The sequence below is a fragment of the Lampris incognitus genome, chromosome 16 (assembly GCF_029633865.1).
Source record: "Lampris incognitus isolate fLamInc1 chromosome 16, fLamInc1.hap2, whole genome shotgun sequence".
Classification (NCBI taxonomy): Eukaryota; Metazoa; Chordata; class Actinopteri; order Lampriformes; family Lampridae; genus Lampris; species Lampris incognitus.
Window position 1 is genome coordinate 32,724,655 of NC_079226.1, and position 17,095 is coordinate 32,741,749.

At 42.7% G+C, this 17,095-nt stretch overlaps 1 protein-coding gene across 1 annotated transcript in view; it reads left to right on the forward strand.

Moving 5' to 3' along the window:
- Window positions 1–1,556: 1,556 nt before the first annotated feature.
- sgpp1b (sphingosine-1-phosphate phosphatase 1b) overlaps window positions 1,557–17,095 on the forward strand; it is a 43,246-nt gene continuing 27,707 nt past the window's right edge. Inside the window, exon 1 of the mRNA XM_056296374.1 lies at window positions 1,557–3,158. Coding sequence (XP_056152349.1) covers window positions 2,283–3,158 — 876 coding nt within the window. The 5' untranslated portion in view covers window positions 1,557–2,282. The remainder of the gene's footprint in view (window positions 3,159–17,095) is intronic.

The following is a 17,095-nucleotide window of genomic DNA, read 5'->3' on the forward strand; positions in this document are numbered from 1 at the left end:
TAATATGCAGGACTCACTCCTTTTTACCCCTGGGAAGAGGCAACGGTTACAATGTGTGGTTCAGACTTTGCTCAAGGTGGAATTCTTCTTCAGTCTCAGAGGTCTTTGGCTCTCTCCTGTATGGTGTCTGACAGGGTCTTTAACTTAAAGGTCAAGGGTGAAAATCAGGGTCTCTCCTTCTGAGGGCCAACTCTGCTGCAGCTTCATTGCTTTTACTGTACATGCCAATGTAAAAGATTACAGAGCATTTTTGTTGTTTTTGTGTTGTTGATTTTTATAGTTATTGTTGCTCATGCAGACTTTGAGCGCATTCAGGGATTAATGACTGAGGGGTACTTTTGACGCACCTTGCCTTGTATGGAGAGTTCTGTACTTTTGTTGTTGAGTACCCATACGCTTGTGTTACCTTTTAGCTCCAGGTTAATGTGTAAAATTATGAAATGTTCAGCATTACGTCACCAAGACTATGTGAGAACTTATGCTTTCTCAAAAGCCACCACACTGTTAAAAGATTCTAATTCAGAGGTACATTCACTGCTGACTGCTGATGGAAACGCCCCCCCCCCCACGCACACACACACCCAAGCACACCCCCCCCCCCACAGACACACACACACACACCTTTATTTAACATTGTGTTTGTGAGCCGCAATCACTTTCGTTGTGCAGTACTATACTGCCCTCTGTTGGCTATAACTGAAAATGATCATGAAACGAGAGGATGATGTTTCAAACGGAATGGGGTGGGGGGGGGGTGTAGAGTTTCCCCACATTGATTGTTCTCCAAAGTCTGTGGTAAAAAGAGAAATGTGGTTGTTTAAAAAAGGATAATGTCACCTTCTGTCATTCTCTTCAGGTCACCATCTTAGGCATCACAATGTGCGTTTTCCTTTCACCTGCCAAATAATTTCCTTACTTTTGACTTCGAAGCTTGTGTTTTAAAAAAAAAGAAATAATTAGTACAAAACGTGAGTGAACTGCTGTTTTCATCACATTTTGCCATATAATCAGTCGTGGGATAAGTTTTCACGAGGGATTGAATTTTGCTAAAAGGTCTGGACAGGTTGTGTTTGTTGGTGTGATGAAATGTGTTCTCTTTAAAGCCGACTAATCTGATGTATGCAACGACTTAATAATAATTCATCTTTTTACGTGGAAACTCGTGTCAGTCTAAGTGTTTTGTCACTGTCAGGCGTTTCCTCTGTTGATACATGTGCATCTTGATAACAATCACTCAAATGGGGGGAAAAAATGAAGGAAACTATAAAAGAGAAGCTCAATATTTTGTGACAAGAATTTATATTTTGATGAAAATGTAAATTCCATATTTAAGATAAGCTATTTTAACAAAGGACCGTTAGTCTTTTTCAGGTGATTGATTATCAATAAATTATGTAAGGTGATAACGCGTTTATTGTTTTGTGAATTATGAGGGCTAATGCTTGTTGTCGTCATTTTTGCAATACTAAAAATAGCAATATTGTTAATTTTATGACCACTACAACTAATAATAGTAATGATAGAAGTCTTAGTGGTAATAATAATAATAATAATAATAATAAAGAACTGTGTTTGCACAATTTAAATAAGTCAAACAAACTTTTACATGATCAGAACTCACAAATTGCTAAATTTTATATAGACACACCTAGTTATACAGTCAAGCTGTATGTGTTTGAGCTTTCTATATATCACTTATCATATCTTTATTTTGTAAGTGTGCCAAAGCAAGCACGAACACACGTTTAGCGTCGTGTTAGCACATCGCCATTAACATGAAATGTTGGCATCTTACGTATTAAATAACATTTTATAAAATACGCATTTCGGATAACTCCATTCTTGAAATTGTTCGATTTAAGTAAGAAAAAAAGAAAAACGGCGTGACCAAATTAGAAGAACGTCTCGATTACGTCAAGCGTGCGTGCGCGTCCCCGAGTGCGCGTCCCCGCGTATCCCGTAGGATGCAACTGCTGCATGAAGTAGCGGGTCGCAGGACGCATCTTCAACTTGTCCAATAGGACTCATGAAACTGCAGGGTGTTTTTTTTTTTGGGTTTTTTTTTTTTTGCCTGGCTAAATATTTTTTGCTGAAAAGAATATCCGCTACACTCTTAATATATGTTTTAACTCGCTCCCGCTAATTTAAACCGACACTTTCGCGCAGCCTTCTGCCATGATGCTCGGGTTAGCTAGTTAACGTTAGCCGGCTAAACTAGCTTCCAGAGCGTTCATCTGCCGTTTAGTCTCTATGATCCTCTTCGCCGTTTGGAGGGATCTAACATGGGAAAAATCGACCGGATCCTGGAGTGGTCCCGTTATCTCCAAGACCCCCACCACGTCGCCCGCTTCCAGAAGGTTTGTGGGGTTCACGGGACGTTTTCCCGGACCTCCGCGGCGACGAGCGGGGAAGCGGACCGGACTCACTTGCACAACAACGGCGTTTGTCGTCCCCGCTACGGCGAAGGTGAGAGGAGCCTCGTTGTCACGGAGGGCGGAGACGGGAAGAAAGCGACAGCGCCCGGGTTTCAGCAGAGAACTGTCGACCCCACAACCACCGCCGAAGTCATTCTGAAAACGGACGGGGATAATGAACACCTTCCGCGGAACGGGGCTGTTGTCACTACCGGCGGGGGTGAAACTGTCAGTTGCCGTACCAACGGCTGCAGGTTGGTCGCGGAGAGCGGCGGCACCACCACCGCGGCTCTCCACGCTTCTGGCTTCTCAGGGAGAACTGAGTCCCACGGCAGTGTGGCCAAGGATCCAGGTGTCCCCCAGTGCAGCACACTGAAGCCGCTTCGCAAAAACTCTTTGACGGGCGACGCCGGGCAGGAGTTTCTCATCGAGAACAAGTTTTTATACTACCTGTTCACGTTCGGAACCGAGCTGGGCAACGAGTCTTTCTACATCACCTTCTTCCCGTTCCTCATGTGGAACGTGGACGCCTTCGTCAGCAGAAGACTGATCATGGTGTGGGTGTGGGTGATGTACCTGGGACAATGCACCAAAGATATCATCGGATGGTCCCGGCCCGCATCTCCACCTGTGGTCAAGGTGGAGATGTTCTACAACTCCGAATACAGCATGCCCTCCACCCACGCCATGTCGGGCACGGCCATTCCTTTCTCCTTGTTCCTCATGACCTGTGACCGGTGGGAGGTAAAACGACTAATCCGTTTGCTGTTCATGTGAAATCAGAACTCACGTGGTGTGATTTTTTTTTTCGGTTAGTGAAATGGGGAAGTAAACAGTGTCCACTTCCTGTTTTTTTTAGAGAAGGAAACAGGAAAGTTCCCCAGGAAAGTTTCAAGTCGTCATAGTTGCATGTAAAGTGAAATTGTAATTTTTCACTTCGAGAGAGTCATAATCCAAGGCTCATTGAAATACGCTGTCCCTTATTTACAGTGGAGATTATAATAGTCGAAAGTTGTACTTGTACTAATTGGCTCATCCATGTTGTAATGGATCAACATTCTCACAGAACCACTTTGACAAACCACAGTTAAAGCTACAATAGTGACGATCGTTAGTTCATTTACTTAGGTCTGTGGCAGTGATGCTCAAACATGTGCTATGGGGGGCTATGCGTATGCTGCGTTTCAATCCAACACACCTTCAGCCAGGCATAGGGTTTACCTGTGAAATCAGCCGGGGTAGTGTTAGCCCCATATGTGACCTCATCTCTTGGTATCCTTCTGTTAGACTGAGATTCGGTCACAAAAGCTTACCATCGTCAACTTTTAGGAATAAATTAAAAAGGCAATTTTTTTTACATGTTTTCAATCAGCTGTAGCATGACACTTAACAGTGAAGAGTAAGTATTTAAAAAAACACACACAAACTTAACACTAATCAGGACTTGTGTTAATGCATTTAAAAGCATTGATGGATAATCCCGAATGCCGTCGGTCATTTTGATAAGAGTCAACGTGTGCTTTGTATTTTTTGTTTGTTTGTTTGGCTTTGCTGGACTTTTGAGGAAACTACCTATATTCCTGTCAGTTATATTAATGTTGCTATTGGATACACTAGAGCGAATATTGCATCGTGAAATGTATGCTTCTTGTTCAAAAAGACTTTACAAGTAACAGTCTTTGCTAAGGCATTATCAAAGAGTAGCCTATGTGATAGACAGTTATTTAACTGTCTGCACAAACATTTAAAAAGTGTATTCAATCTTGCCGATGCGTGAATTAGGTGCTAGTATGGATAAATAGTTTTGTTACCTTTTTCTATAACTTAACATCTTTGTTAAGCACAGCCCTTGTAATTTCCATTGTAGCATTGGTATTAAGCATTATAATCCACACGTAGGCCAACACAAATGCAATGCAAAATATATCAGCACACATGAAAACAAATGACAGGTAAAAATAGACTCAGGGAATTTTTATAACCCTGCCTGTCACAGTAACAGATCATGATAATTATAGCACAACCCCTGGCTCAAATCACCATATTCCACACAGTATCAGTTGGTGTCCTGTTATTTGCACATCCCTCCACACACATATCATTGGCAATTAAACATAGGACTCCCAGCCAAAGGCAGTACCCTCAGAACACATTGACGGTTCAGCATCTTTTAAGACACTTTGGCAGGGACTTTTGTCAGGGATTACATCTGTGATGGTCCCTAAAAAGAGGTGGTCAGCCTATCCTAAAACAACACAAAAAAGTCTGTGCAGCAGATAGATACAGGAGAGCCAGGACTTTGATCTGTAATGTAGTCTAATTTGAAGAAAGCTGATGCAGCTGTCCCATGAACATGTATTGGGAGGCTGACTTGGCAGACACAAGTGACAGAACCAGCAGCAGTTTGACTAAACTATGTGGCCACAATGTCTAGTTTATAAACGCTTGCATTACAGTGGAATCAAACTTATTTGGATTCAAGAGCTCTCACAAACACGCTACAAGTCCTCAGTGTCACTTCTTCTATTCATGGTCAGTGAAGCATCTGTAAGTTTTGTCTGTTGAGGACAGACCACACTGGAGCCTCGGTTTCCTAGATCTCTAGTTTTGGGAGAAAGCTCTTATGGTTCACAAATACTGACTGAAATGCCTGAAATAACATTGGAAAAGCACACATTTAATTTTATGCATTTGTTTTAACACAGAATTCCCTGTTGCCATTCTCGGCTTCCTGTATTCAATCGGTAGGAGCAGCTTGGCATTACTTTCAGTCTTTAAATGCCTAACATAAGTCCCGACTGTCCCACTCATGTCTCTAAGTATTTCTGGGCGATTGCTGGGTGGTCTGACCTCCCAGGGAGTATCCCCTGTCTTAGAAAGCAGCTTATTTTCACTGAATAATATTGCACAAACAAACAGTACCTTGGTATTTTACAGCCCTTTTTAGGTTTTTGGAAAAAAATATAACATTTAAAGGGGGGGGGGGGGTGAGTGGCAAGCCTGGATTCTGCTGTTTGAATCACATTTTGAGTACTGTGGTGAGATTGAGTTAACACAGTCTGCCGCCCTGCTTGCCTGCATATTTGCATGTCTGATTGGCAAATTTGGGAGATAAGAGAGCGAGAGCATTACCTTAATAATATTGAGAGTCTGATTTTCCTCCAAATAGCATCCCAAATTCAAGCCCATAAATGGCTGATCCATAACCCTCTGTGCCCCAGATAAGGCACTGATCTTTTTCTCTCTTCTTCTCCCCTGCCACCCCAGAATTAATGTTTGCACTTAGTTATATATCCTAATACCAATATGCAAGCAAGACCTGTTCTTAAATAACATTCACTGTTGCCCATTGCTTGCTGTGTGGTGTTATTTGAAGAAAACACATTTGCAACGTGTCAATTCAGACGTAATCCCTTTAAATACAGAAAACAATGTAATAGGTTCAGAGAGATAAAACACTTAATTCCAACTGTGCTAATATATTTCACTAAATATAAACGCCTTGCCTCAGTCTTAACCTACAGGCAGAAGGCAGGGTGTGTCCCTCATGTCCCCTCATGCTTGCCAGGGTAGTTGTGTGGGGTTCCTGGCTGACTTGCCTGAGCAGAGCAGGAATGTTTGGATGGGCCACAATCCTCCCACCTCCATCCCCAGGCCCAGGCCTGCCATGGACGAGTAACTAAAGCCAGATGTCTCTCACCAGGAGACACTGGCAGGAGGAGGACAGGACAGGGTTGGGCAAGGAAAGAGAAGGAGAGAGAATTGGAGGAGAGGGGAGCATGGGACAGGATATTGAACTGGAGGAGACTTATCCTAGATTTACACTGGTTGTGTTGTGTTAGATAAGCAGCGCGCCAGCAGCTTAAACTGTCTGAATGCCACACCTCTGTTTGTGTGATTGAGTTCTGTTTTAAGCCAAGAGTTCAGAAGCGTAATGTCAAATTCAGAACATAAGAACAGAAGGAGAACTTACTACTTGAACTGAAAGAAAAGGGTTTGGCACCTGTTGTCCTATTGTATAAGTGAACTAACTTGACAGACAAGAAAAGGGGGGGGGCGGCTGGTGTAGACCAGATGTATGGGTGTTGGGGAAGGGACAAAGCAGGGGAGGAGAGGAGAGGTTGATGGAGTGGAGAGAAGAAAGAGGAAAAAAACCAGACCAGGGAAAGTTGAAAAGGGATTGATTTAGGAGGGGAGGAGTGCAGAGGAGATCAGCTTTTGGGCAGGAGGGCCGGAGCCGAGATGAACAGGGAAAAGAGGAGGTGGAGAGGAGAGTAGGAAATGATGAGGATGACAAGAAGGACAAAGGGGGCATGGAAAAGAGCAAGGAAAGAAAGGAGGAGTAGAAGAACAGAAAAGACCGGTCAGAGGACGAGAGGAGGTCTCATCCTGATGCACTGGAGTTTAGAGATCAGAGAAGAGAGCTCCTACCACTGTTATTTTGCCAGGTGTTTTCAAGAGCAGGACTTTAACTTGGTGTATTTCTCACTGGGAATCTTCACGTAACACACAACTTAAACAAATATAAAGGCCTACAGAAGAAGAGAATGGAAGAAGAATGGAGAACAAGTTGAACGAGGGGCAGGAGATCAGTAGGAATGAATAAGCAATGAGAGGAAAAAAGGAGAATAAGTGAGAGGCAAGGATGGAAAAAGAAGGAGGGACATGTTAGAGTAATCATGGAGTACTGGGAAAAAGATGAGTAGAAACACATTGGTATTGGAAGTGGAGCACCAGTGGGAAGAGACTGCCCAGCCGGGCGGTGAATAATAGCTAAGCAAACAACAATAAGGGATCACAAGCCAATATGTTATGTTGTAGCTCTTGTTTTTTTTGTCCTGCTCAACCAGAACAGAAAACACGATGGTAAACAGGGCTTTGTGTGAGACTTCCTCCCTCGAGGGGGAACACTGCAAAGCAGGATCTCAAGTTATTCCCACAAAGCATAAGCTTTGCCATGTAGTATTCCTCGCCCTCACCCAGAGTTTTACGCTGAGGTTGTAATAAAATTCTCAGTGGAAGAGCAGCATTTCACTTTCTTTTTGCAATCAAAAGAAAATAAATTGGCTTTATCACTGTTTGTTACAGATTGGTTAAGTTACTGCATTAAACACTGTGATGGGGAGTTTCTTCACATATCCTTTAGCGACACAAACATATTTTCAGCAAAGAGCAGCATGGAGTGTGTTGCTCCTGGGTCAGGTACATACAGGACTTTACTGCTTGTTCTCTTGTTATGGTATTGTGCTAACAAACATATTCAGCGGTATTCGGTCTTGCCTCTGTTCAGACTAGATTTACATCTCGGCTGTGTTGAAAACCAAATGAAGCATGCCCAGGGTGCTGCTTGGTTAGGATGTTTGTATCTGTGCCTGTGTGTTTGTTCACCACACAGGCCCTTGTGAGCTTGAGTCTAGCAGTCAGTGACCAGTGGGCAAGCAGCCCCAAGCCACCCAGAAAAAACCACCGACTCCATAAAACTGCATGAGGCAACAGCCGCAGCACCACAGGAGTTCTGCTACAGGCCAAATGAACATGTACACATGGCTGTGGGGGTCTGCGACAGATATGTATGTGTTTACATACAGACAGAGAAATCTGTTTGGACAATGGACTCTAAAAACAACAGCTAACAGTTTTTCTGTCCCCTTCTGTCCTCACTCTTCCCTCAAACTTGCAGCTAGTGTTTTTTCCCCTGACCCGTGTGGACATCTGACAAGTTGGTTGGCTGAGTATCTGAGTGTTTGTGTGACTTGGCTAATCCATACACACAGAGTAGCCCTCGTCTCTCCCAGGATTTATCGCACTGGCCTTGATTGTAAAACGAATTTTGGACTTTATCCCAGATTCCATTTTATGAGTCCATCTAACAGTGTTGCCCTCTTAATAGTTGGACAGATAATCGTGCATTTTTAAAGCATATTGCCCACAAAAACCAGAATGCTCTTCAGCCGGCAAGTGTCCCTGAGCAAGACACTGGGTCTTAAACTGCTCATTTATAGCATGTCATTTGTGAGAAAAGTGTCAGCTTTTTGGGTACATTACAATTTTAATGTACCATTTTTTCATTTATTTTTAGAAATAATATTGCTCGGGTATCCTGGTGTCTGAACCAGTCAAGCATGTACCATGTTGGCTCGGGCGTTATCAAAACATCCTATGTTCTCGTTTGGACCAAGTCCTTTGGTGGATGTACTCTTCTTTCTCTCCATTTCAGACTCTCACAACCATCCCCTTTTCTGTGAAAGAAAGTCAAAACTTGTTCAAAAATTGTTTGAAGAAATGCTTATGGCATTTTTAGCACAGTCCTCATGATAGAAATTTATTTTAGATTTTAATGCATTTGATTTAAACGGTGGCTTCAAAAATATTCAGACCTCTTTACTTTTTGTACACTTTGTGTTGTAGATTGAATTTAAATAAATAAAACTACTATTTTTGCCCATCAATCTACACTCAATAACCCATAATGACAAAGTGAAAATATATTAGAAGTTTTTGAAAATTTATTAAGTTAAAAACTGAAATCTAACACCCTTTTCTGTGGCACTCCAAAATGTGGTCAGGTGCATCCTGTTTGCTTTAATTGTCCTTGAGATGTGTCTAGAAGTTGATTGGAGTCCACCTGTAGCAAACTGAATTGATTTGACATAGTTTAGAAAGGCGTGCACCTGTGTATATAAGGTCCCACAATTCGTACTGCATTTCAAGCCAAAAACCAAGCGAAGGAATTCTCTCTAGACCGCCAGAATAACATTGTGGCAAGGCATAGTTTAGGGTAAGGGTATAAACATTTCTAAAGTTTTCAGTGTTCCAAGGAGTGCAGTGGCCTCAATAATTGTGACATGAAAGAAGTTTGGAACCACCAGGACTCTTCCTAGAGTTGGCTGTTCAGCCAATCTGAGTAACCAGGCAAGAAGGGCCTTGGTCAGGGAGGTGACCAAGAACCCAACAGTCACTCTAACAGAACTTCAAAAATCCTCTGCAGAGATAAGAGAACCTGCTGGAAGGACGATCATCTCGGCAGCACTTCATCAATCAGGCCTTTATGGTAGAGTGGCAGGCAAGGCATATGATAGCCTACTTGGAGTTTGCTAAACAGTTTTAAAGGACTCTGAGAGCATGCGGAAAAAGATTCTCTGGTCTGATGAGACAGAAATTGAACTCTAGGCAGAACTCCAAGCACTATCAAAAGACATGCATGTTAGGGTTAATACTCCTGCCTGTGCCCCTGACAAAGGCAATGGAAAGAAGAATTGGAGTTGGTCCCCAGGCGCTGCAGCTGTCCACTGCTCCTATACCATAGGAAGGTTTAAATGCAGAGAACACATTTTATTGTCACCTACAATTTTGTTGTAACCTACAATGACAAAATGAGGTGGCTTTCTTTCTTTTTTGTCTGGCAAACACTAAGAACTGCGCATCACCTGGCTGTCCCTATGGTGAAGCATGGTGGTGTCGTCGTGCTTCTCAATGGCGGGTACAGGGAGACTGGTCAGAATTGAGGGAAGAATGAATGCAGCCAAATACAGTGCTCCTTGAAGTAAACTTGCTCCAGAATGCACGCTGCCTTAGACTGGGGTGACGGTTCACCTTTCAGCATTACAATGACCCGAAGCATACAGCCAAGACAATGCTGGAGTGGCTTTGGGACAAGTCTCTGACTTTCCGTGAGTGGCTCAACCAAAGCCTAGACTTGAACCCCATAAAACATCTGTGAAGGGACCTGAGATGGGAACTCGGATGTTTCCCATCCAATCTGGTAGAGCTTGAGAGGATCTGCAAGGAAGAATGGGATAAACTGCCCAAATCCAGGTGTGCAAAGCTTGTAAAGACTTAGCTAAGAAGACTCAACGCTGTAGTTGCTGCCAAAGGGGCTTCTACAAAGTAGTGAATTATTGGTCTGAATACATATAGAAATGAGAGATTTCAGTTTTTGTTTTTTAAATTTCTGAAAACATTTTTTCACTTTGTCATTATGGGTTATTGAGCATAGATTGATGGGCAAAAAATGTAATTTTATCCATCCATTATCCAAACCGCTTATCCTGCTGTCAGTGTCGTGGGGATGCAAAAAGTGCAAAAAGTGAAGGGGTCTGAATACTTTCTGAAGCCACTGTAAATCCATGTTGATGCTGAATATGATGCAGAGATGCCTTTTGCTATTTTTTTTTCTTTCATAAACTTGTGATTGTAGAAGAAATGGAAAAACAAGATTTCTGTACGCTGGAGTCAATTTTTCACTTTACATGGTTCCTGCACATGTTGAAACAATAGGGGTAGTTAGTATGCCACATTAGTGCATCTCGCAATGACTGTCGTCATATTTTCCTTATAGCTGACAAGAAACAAGGTACGCCACATGATAATTTGCTATGCTGGACTTGTCCCAAGCTTTTGATCATTACATGCCTTGTAATGTACAGATACAACCTAGAATTTGAAGCGTTGCTGGTTGTAATCCATAGCTTTAACCCACTGCTGTTGAGGACAGCAAGTGTTTGAATGACTGCCCTACCTTCTGTCATGACTGGACACTTGGCTCTCCCTTCTATGCACTGGCTTGATTATGAATCCACCGCGTCTCGGCTCCTCTCCCTACTGGCTCCCTTACAACAAGTGTTATTATCGTTCCCCTCCAGCCAAGACAGCAGAGGTGCCGGCTGTCTTCCATTGTCAGCCGAAAGCTCATGTCTTCAAGACGTTCCCTTACGTCACTTTCTCCCCACTGAATCATACCTCCTCTCATTTTCCCTAAAATGTTGTCCAAGAACACAACCCTCTCATATTTTTCTTGTGTCTCACACTGTATTTTCTGAGGTCTTACTTTGAACATTTTCTCATTTTGCAGAAGATTTTTGACCAATGTCTCATGTAGATTATCAGTAGTGACTGAAGTAAAAGGGATTCAAAATATAAATTAACTAGGCAATGCAACATATCTTCTTTCATATATCATTATTCTAGTGTCACAAGGGATATTATCTGGGTAGAGGGGTTCTGACCCTTTATGTCTTTAATATTGTTTTCTTTTAACTTTGTTGATTTTGGAATTTAAGCTTATGTTGTTAATAATTGTGAGTTGCTCTAAGAGAATTAGTCAAAAGTTAAATGCGCGTATATGTGTTAGAGGTTCATGTTTGTGTGGAAGTTCTTGACATATGTCAGGTTTTGCATTTTAACCCAATTGTTTCTAACGGGCAGAGGTAGCAGTGAATTTCTCTTCATTGTGTTCAGAGACATTTCATCAAAGCTGTCATTGTGTTACCGCACAAACTGATGATTACGGAATGAGGCATTTTTCAGATGAACTAGGGGTGGGCACTATGGCAAAAATAGCATATCACAATTTTTTCCAGGAACGATCACAATCTTATCACGATTCTTTTCTTGTTGATTTTTCAGACTATTTTGCAAATTACTGAGCAGTACACCCAAACAAATTCCCCTATTTAAAAAAATATAGCTGTACTACTACTACTTTTGGCTGCTTCTGTTAGGGGTCGCCACAGCAAATCAACCATTTCCATCTCTTCCTGTCCTCTGCATCTTCCTCTGTCGCATCAGCCACCTGCATGTCCTCCCTCACCACGTCCATAAACCTCCTCTTTGGCCTTCCTCTTTTCCTCTTGCCTGGCAGCTCCATCTTCAGCATCCTTCTCCTAGTATACCCAGCATCTCTCCTCCGCACATGGCCAAACCATCTCAATCTCACCTCTTGCTTTGTCTCCAAACCATCCAACCTGAACTGTTGCTCTAATATACTCGTTCATAATCCTGTCCTTCATCACACCCAATGAAAATCTTAGCATCGTCAACTCTGCCACCTCAAGCTCCACGTCCTGTCTTTTCGTCAGTGTCACTGTCTCCAAACCATACAACGTAGCTGGTCTCACTATCATCTTGTAAACCTTCCCTTTAACTCCTGCTTGTACCCTTCTGTCGCAAATCACTCCTAACACTTTATTCCACCCACTCCACCCTGGCTGCGCTCTCTTCTTCACGTCTGTTCTGTACTCCCCATTACTTTGAACAGTTGACCCAAGTATTTAAACTCATACACCTTCGTCACCTCTACTCCTTGCATCCTCACCATTCCGCTGTCCTCCCTCTGATTCACACATATGTATTCCGTCTTGCTCCTACTGACTTTCATTCCTCTTCTCTCCAGTGCATACCTCCACCTCTCCAACTTTCCTCAACCTGCTCCCTACTCTTGCTACAGATCACAATGTCATCCGCAAACATCATAGTCTACAGAGACTCCTGCCTGATCTCATCCGTCAACCTGTCTATCACCATTGCAAACAAGAACGGTCTCAGAGCCTATCCTTGATGTAATCCCACCTCCACCTTGAACCCATCTGTCATTCCTACCACACACCTCACCATTGTCACACTGCCCTCATACATATCCTGCACCACTCTTACATACTTCTCTGCCACTCCCTCAAACAATCCCACACCTCTTCTCTTGGCACCCTGTCATATGCTTTCTCTAAAAGACACAATGTAACTCCTTCTGACTTTCGCTATACTTCTCCATCAACATTCTCAAAGCAAACATCGCATCTATAGTGCTCTTTCATGGCATGAAGTCATACTGCTGCTCGCTAATCATCACCTGTCCTCGTAACCTAACTCTTAACTTAACTCTTTCCACTGTGGCTGATCAACTATATACCTCTGTAGTTAATACAGCTCTGCACATCACCCTTATTCTTGAAAATCGGTACCAGTATGCTTCTTCTCCACTCTTCAGGCATCCTCTCACTTTCCAAGATTGTGTTAAACAATCTAGTAAAAACACCAGTGCCATCTCTCAAACACTGCCATGCCTCCACAGGTATGTCATCTGGATCAACTGGCTTTCCACTCTTAATCCTCATAGCTGCCCTCACTTCCTCCTTGCTAATCCACCACACTTCCTGATTCACTATCCCCACATCATCCAAACTTCTCTCTCTCATTTTCTTCACTCATCAACCCCTCAAAGTACTGTCTTGATGCTTGCTCAATAATCCAGGTAAGAAACCTGGACCCTCAAAGTACTCCTTCCACCTTCTCAACACACTCTCCTCGCTTGTCAGCACATTTCCATCTCTATCCTTCATTGCTCTGACCTGCTGCACATCCTTCCCAGCTTGGTCTCTCTGTATCTAGACAATCGGTAAAAGTCTTTTTCTCCTTCCTTGGTGTCCAACCTCATACAACTCACCATACGTCTTTTCCTTTGCCTTCGCCACCTCTCTCTTTGCTTTACACCGCATCTCCTTGTACTCCTGTTTAGTTTCTTCATCTCTCTGACTATCCCACTTCTTCTTTGCCAACCTCTTCCTCTGTATACTTTTATGTACTTCCTCATTCCACCTTCAAGTCTCCTCGTCTTCCTTCCTTTGTCCAGATGACACACTAAGTACCTTCCTAGCTGTCTCCCTCAACTATCTGCAGTGGTTGCCCAGCCATCTGGCAACTCTTCACCACCACGCAGTGCCTGTCTTAACGCCTCCCTGAACTCCACACAACAGTTCTCATAGTCTAGTAGTGAAAGTAACCAAAAATCACAAAACACTGTAATATCAAACCACAATATTACAAAGTCGTAATTTCGTCATTGTATGGTGACAATAAAATGTGTTCCCTGCATTTAACCCATCTTATTGTATAGGTGCAGTGGGCAACTGCAGCGCCAGGGGACCAACTCCAGTAGTTCTTTCCATTGCCTTGGTCAGGGGCACAGAGAGGAGTATTAACCCTAACATGCATGTCTTTTTGATTTTAATTTTGATTTTAATCGTGTTGCATATTGAATTGACACCTCAAGAATCAATATGATATTGTATCACAAGGTCCCTGCCGATTCCACTCCCTAGTGAATATTGAAGCCAAAATATTGAAATCTAAGTAGTAAAAATTTGGAATTTCTGAATATCTTTGAAGACAGTAACCATTGTAAACATAGTAGAGTCTCACGGTAAACACTGTCTGCATGAGTGAAAATTTAATATAAACGTGTTCATGAAAAACTCTGTAGTTCATCTTTAACTTCTCTAATCCTGGGGAAAACAACAGGATGCTCTGTATGATATTTGGGTTTATGTTTAGTTTGAAACATCAATATTGCAATGTGATTGAGGATGTTTCTTTCATATTTAGCATGCATTCTTACATCATAGGCACCATAAGTGTATTACTGTGAAATAAAATCTAAAATTAAATTGGGGCACAAGGGTCACATGGTCATATTGTGCAAAGGGAGAGTTCTACATGCATGTCAGATAGATGTAATATATTGTTGTGTTTAGTATACAGATTCATGTGTTTTACGCATTTACACATTGGAGCCGAGCAGTCCTGTGCAATCAGTTTTTTAGTGTTGGCCGCTGAGAAGCTCCACTGTAGCATTTGAGGATTACGTGCTTTTCTCAAGGGCACTTAAGTGGTGGTTGTTAAGGGACAGAAGGGTGTTTTTCAGTGGAGTCGAACAAGCAACATTTCAGTTGCATGTCTTTAAAGACTGCCACAAAACTAGAGGTGGGACAATATGAAAATGTCACATCACGATTATCCTGGCCAAAATAATTGCGATTCACGATATCATCCCAATAATCATCAAAATATCCTTAAAACTCTTAAAATGGTACAAAAAAAATAAAATACTGGGATCACTTTACCTTACATTTTGTTAAGAAACAAATATTTTATTGCATTACAGATAGGACATTGTTTTTTTTTGTGAACATCCTTTTAAGTGAAAAACAAAGAAGGACAGATTGAGGCCTTGACCACACAGATTTCCCCCCCCTTTTTCTCCCCAATTTTATTTGGCCAATTATCCCACTCATCTGAGCCGTCCTGGTCACTGCTCCACCTGCTCTGCCAATCAGGGGAGGGCTGCAGACTACCACATACCTCCTCCGATGCATGTGGAGTCACCAGCCGGTTCTTTTCACCTGACAGTGAGGAGTTTCGCCAGGGGGACATAGCGCGAGGGAAGATCATGCTATTCCCCCCCAGTTCCCCCTCTCCCTGAACAGGCACCCTGACTGACCAGAGGAGGCGCTAGTGCAGCGACCAGGACACATACCCACATCCTGCTTCCCATCTGCAGACACGGCCAATTGTGTCTGTTGGGATGCTCAACCAAGCCAGCAGTAACACAGATTTGAACCGGTGATCTCCGTGTTGGTAGGCAACAGAATAGGCCGCTATGCTACCTGGATGCCCATGGGTGTTTTTCTAAATGGATAGTTTCTCCCTGCGTTTAAAAAAAACAAACTCTGTTTTAGTGACCTAAACTGCCGTTTGCGAGGCCAAAACGTCAAGGAAAATTTTCACTTTGCCAAATACCCATATTAGTGTGGACAAGGCATCAGACTCCCGCCAACATACCCAGCAGGTAACCACAATGACAACTTGCTCTCCTATGGCCAACAAAACCTCCTCCACTGTCGCACTCATCACACTGGGCTCCGGCGGGACTGTCCAGATCCCATGACAGATGGACGCAGGTGGTGTCTTGGAGGATGCCATTCTTTCGCAAAACAACCAGCAAAAAATGGCAGTACAGTCGCCAATCAGCCAACAAACGGAAGAAACACTTACTTGATCGTGCAGAAAAGACAGATAGAAAATAAGGAGGGAAGAAATCTCCAAAGTTAGAAACAGAGTTCTTACTTGCCGTAAACCAATTATGCTCGCACATGCAACGACTCACATCTATCGCTGAGCTCGGGGTAGCAACAGCTCCCAGAACTCCCAGCATGCAGTACAGAGCGAGCGAGAGTACGAGTTAGACAGCTTTTTCAAGTCCCTCGTGACAATATCCCCATTTATGCAAAGGAGTTGAATCAAGTGCAACTGGACTTGGTATATATACCAAGTCCAGTTGCACTTGATTCAACTCCTTTGGATAACCATGACCTGGATGAATGAGAACATTCACAGACATCCCCATTTATGATTACCCTGATAATGGAAATTCACCACGATCAACTTTTCCTATGCGTTTTTTAATCACAATCCGCACTAAAATCCCATATTGTCCCATCTCTACACAAAACATTTCCACAGAAGTCTTGGCAAATGAAGAAAGTATATAACAGAAACCTCTTGAATGAATAACCAAAATCCTTGAGGGAGTGAAATAAGACCATTCCTTAACAAACAAATGCCACTGAAGTCTAACTTAAAACTGTTGTGGATCAAGGCCTCTCTTGGAAATTGCATATTCGGAATGAAATCCATTAGTCTTCAGCTGCACATTTGAGAACCCAGTACCTTATCAGTGTTGTGTTAGCATCAACGCTGAGTCCATTAAACAGAGTCAGTGCCGTCATTTCCCCCTAAAGGGTTGTGTGCTGTCTGATGAGTGGGACTGAGGAAGGGAAGCAGGGATGGTAAGTAATGAAATTCTGGTCTCTGAGAGCGGAAATCTGAGCTATTTCCAGTGAAGAAAAGGCTTTTAGCTCCCTCTCTGTATCTTACCCCCCCCCCCTTTTCTCACTCTCCTCTCTCTCTCTAATAAACAAGCTCACTCCTATCTCTTGCTCTTTCTTCATCCTCATGTCTACGCTGTAGGCCAGGTACAGTACATTGATAAGGAAAGAGTAAACTCTGAAATCTTTATGGAGTCCAACATAAATTAGTAGATAATAAAGTACATTGTATGCCAGAAACAT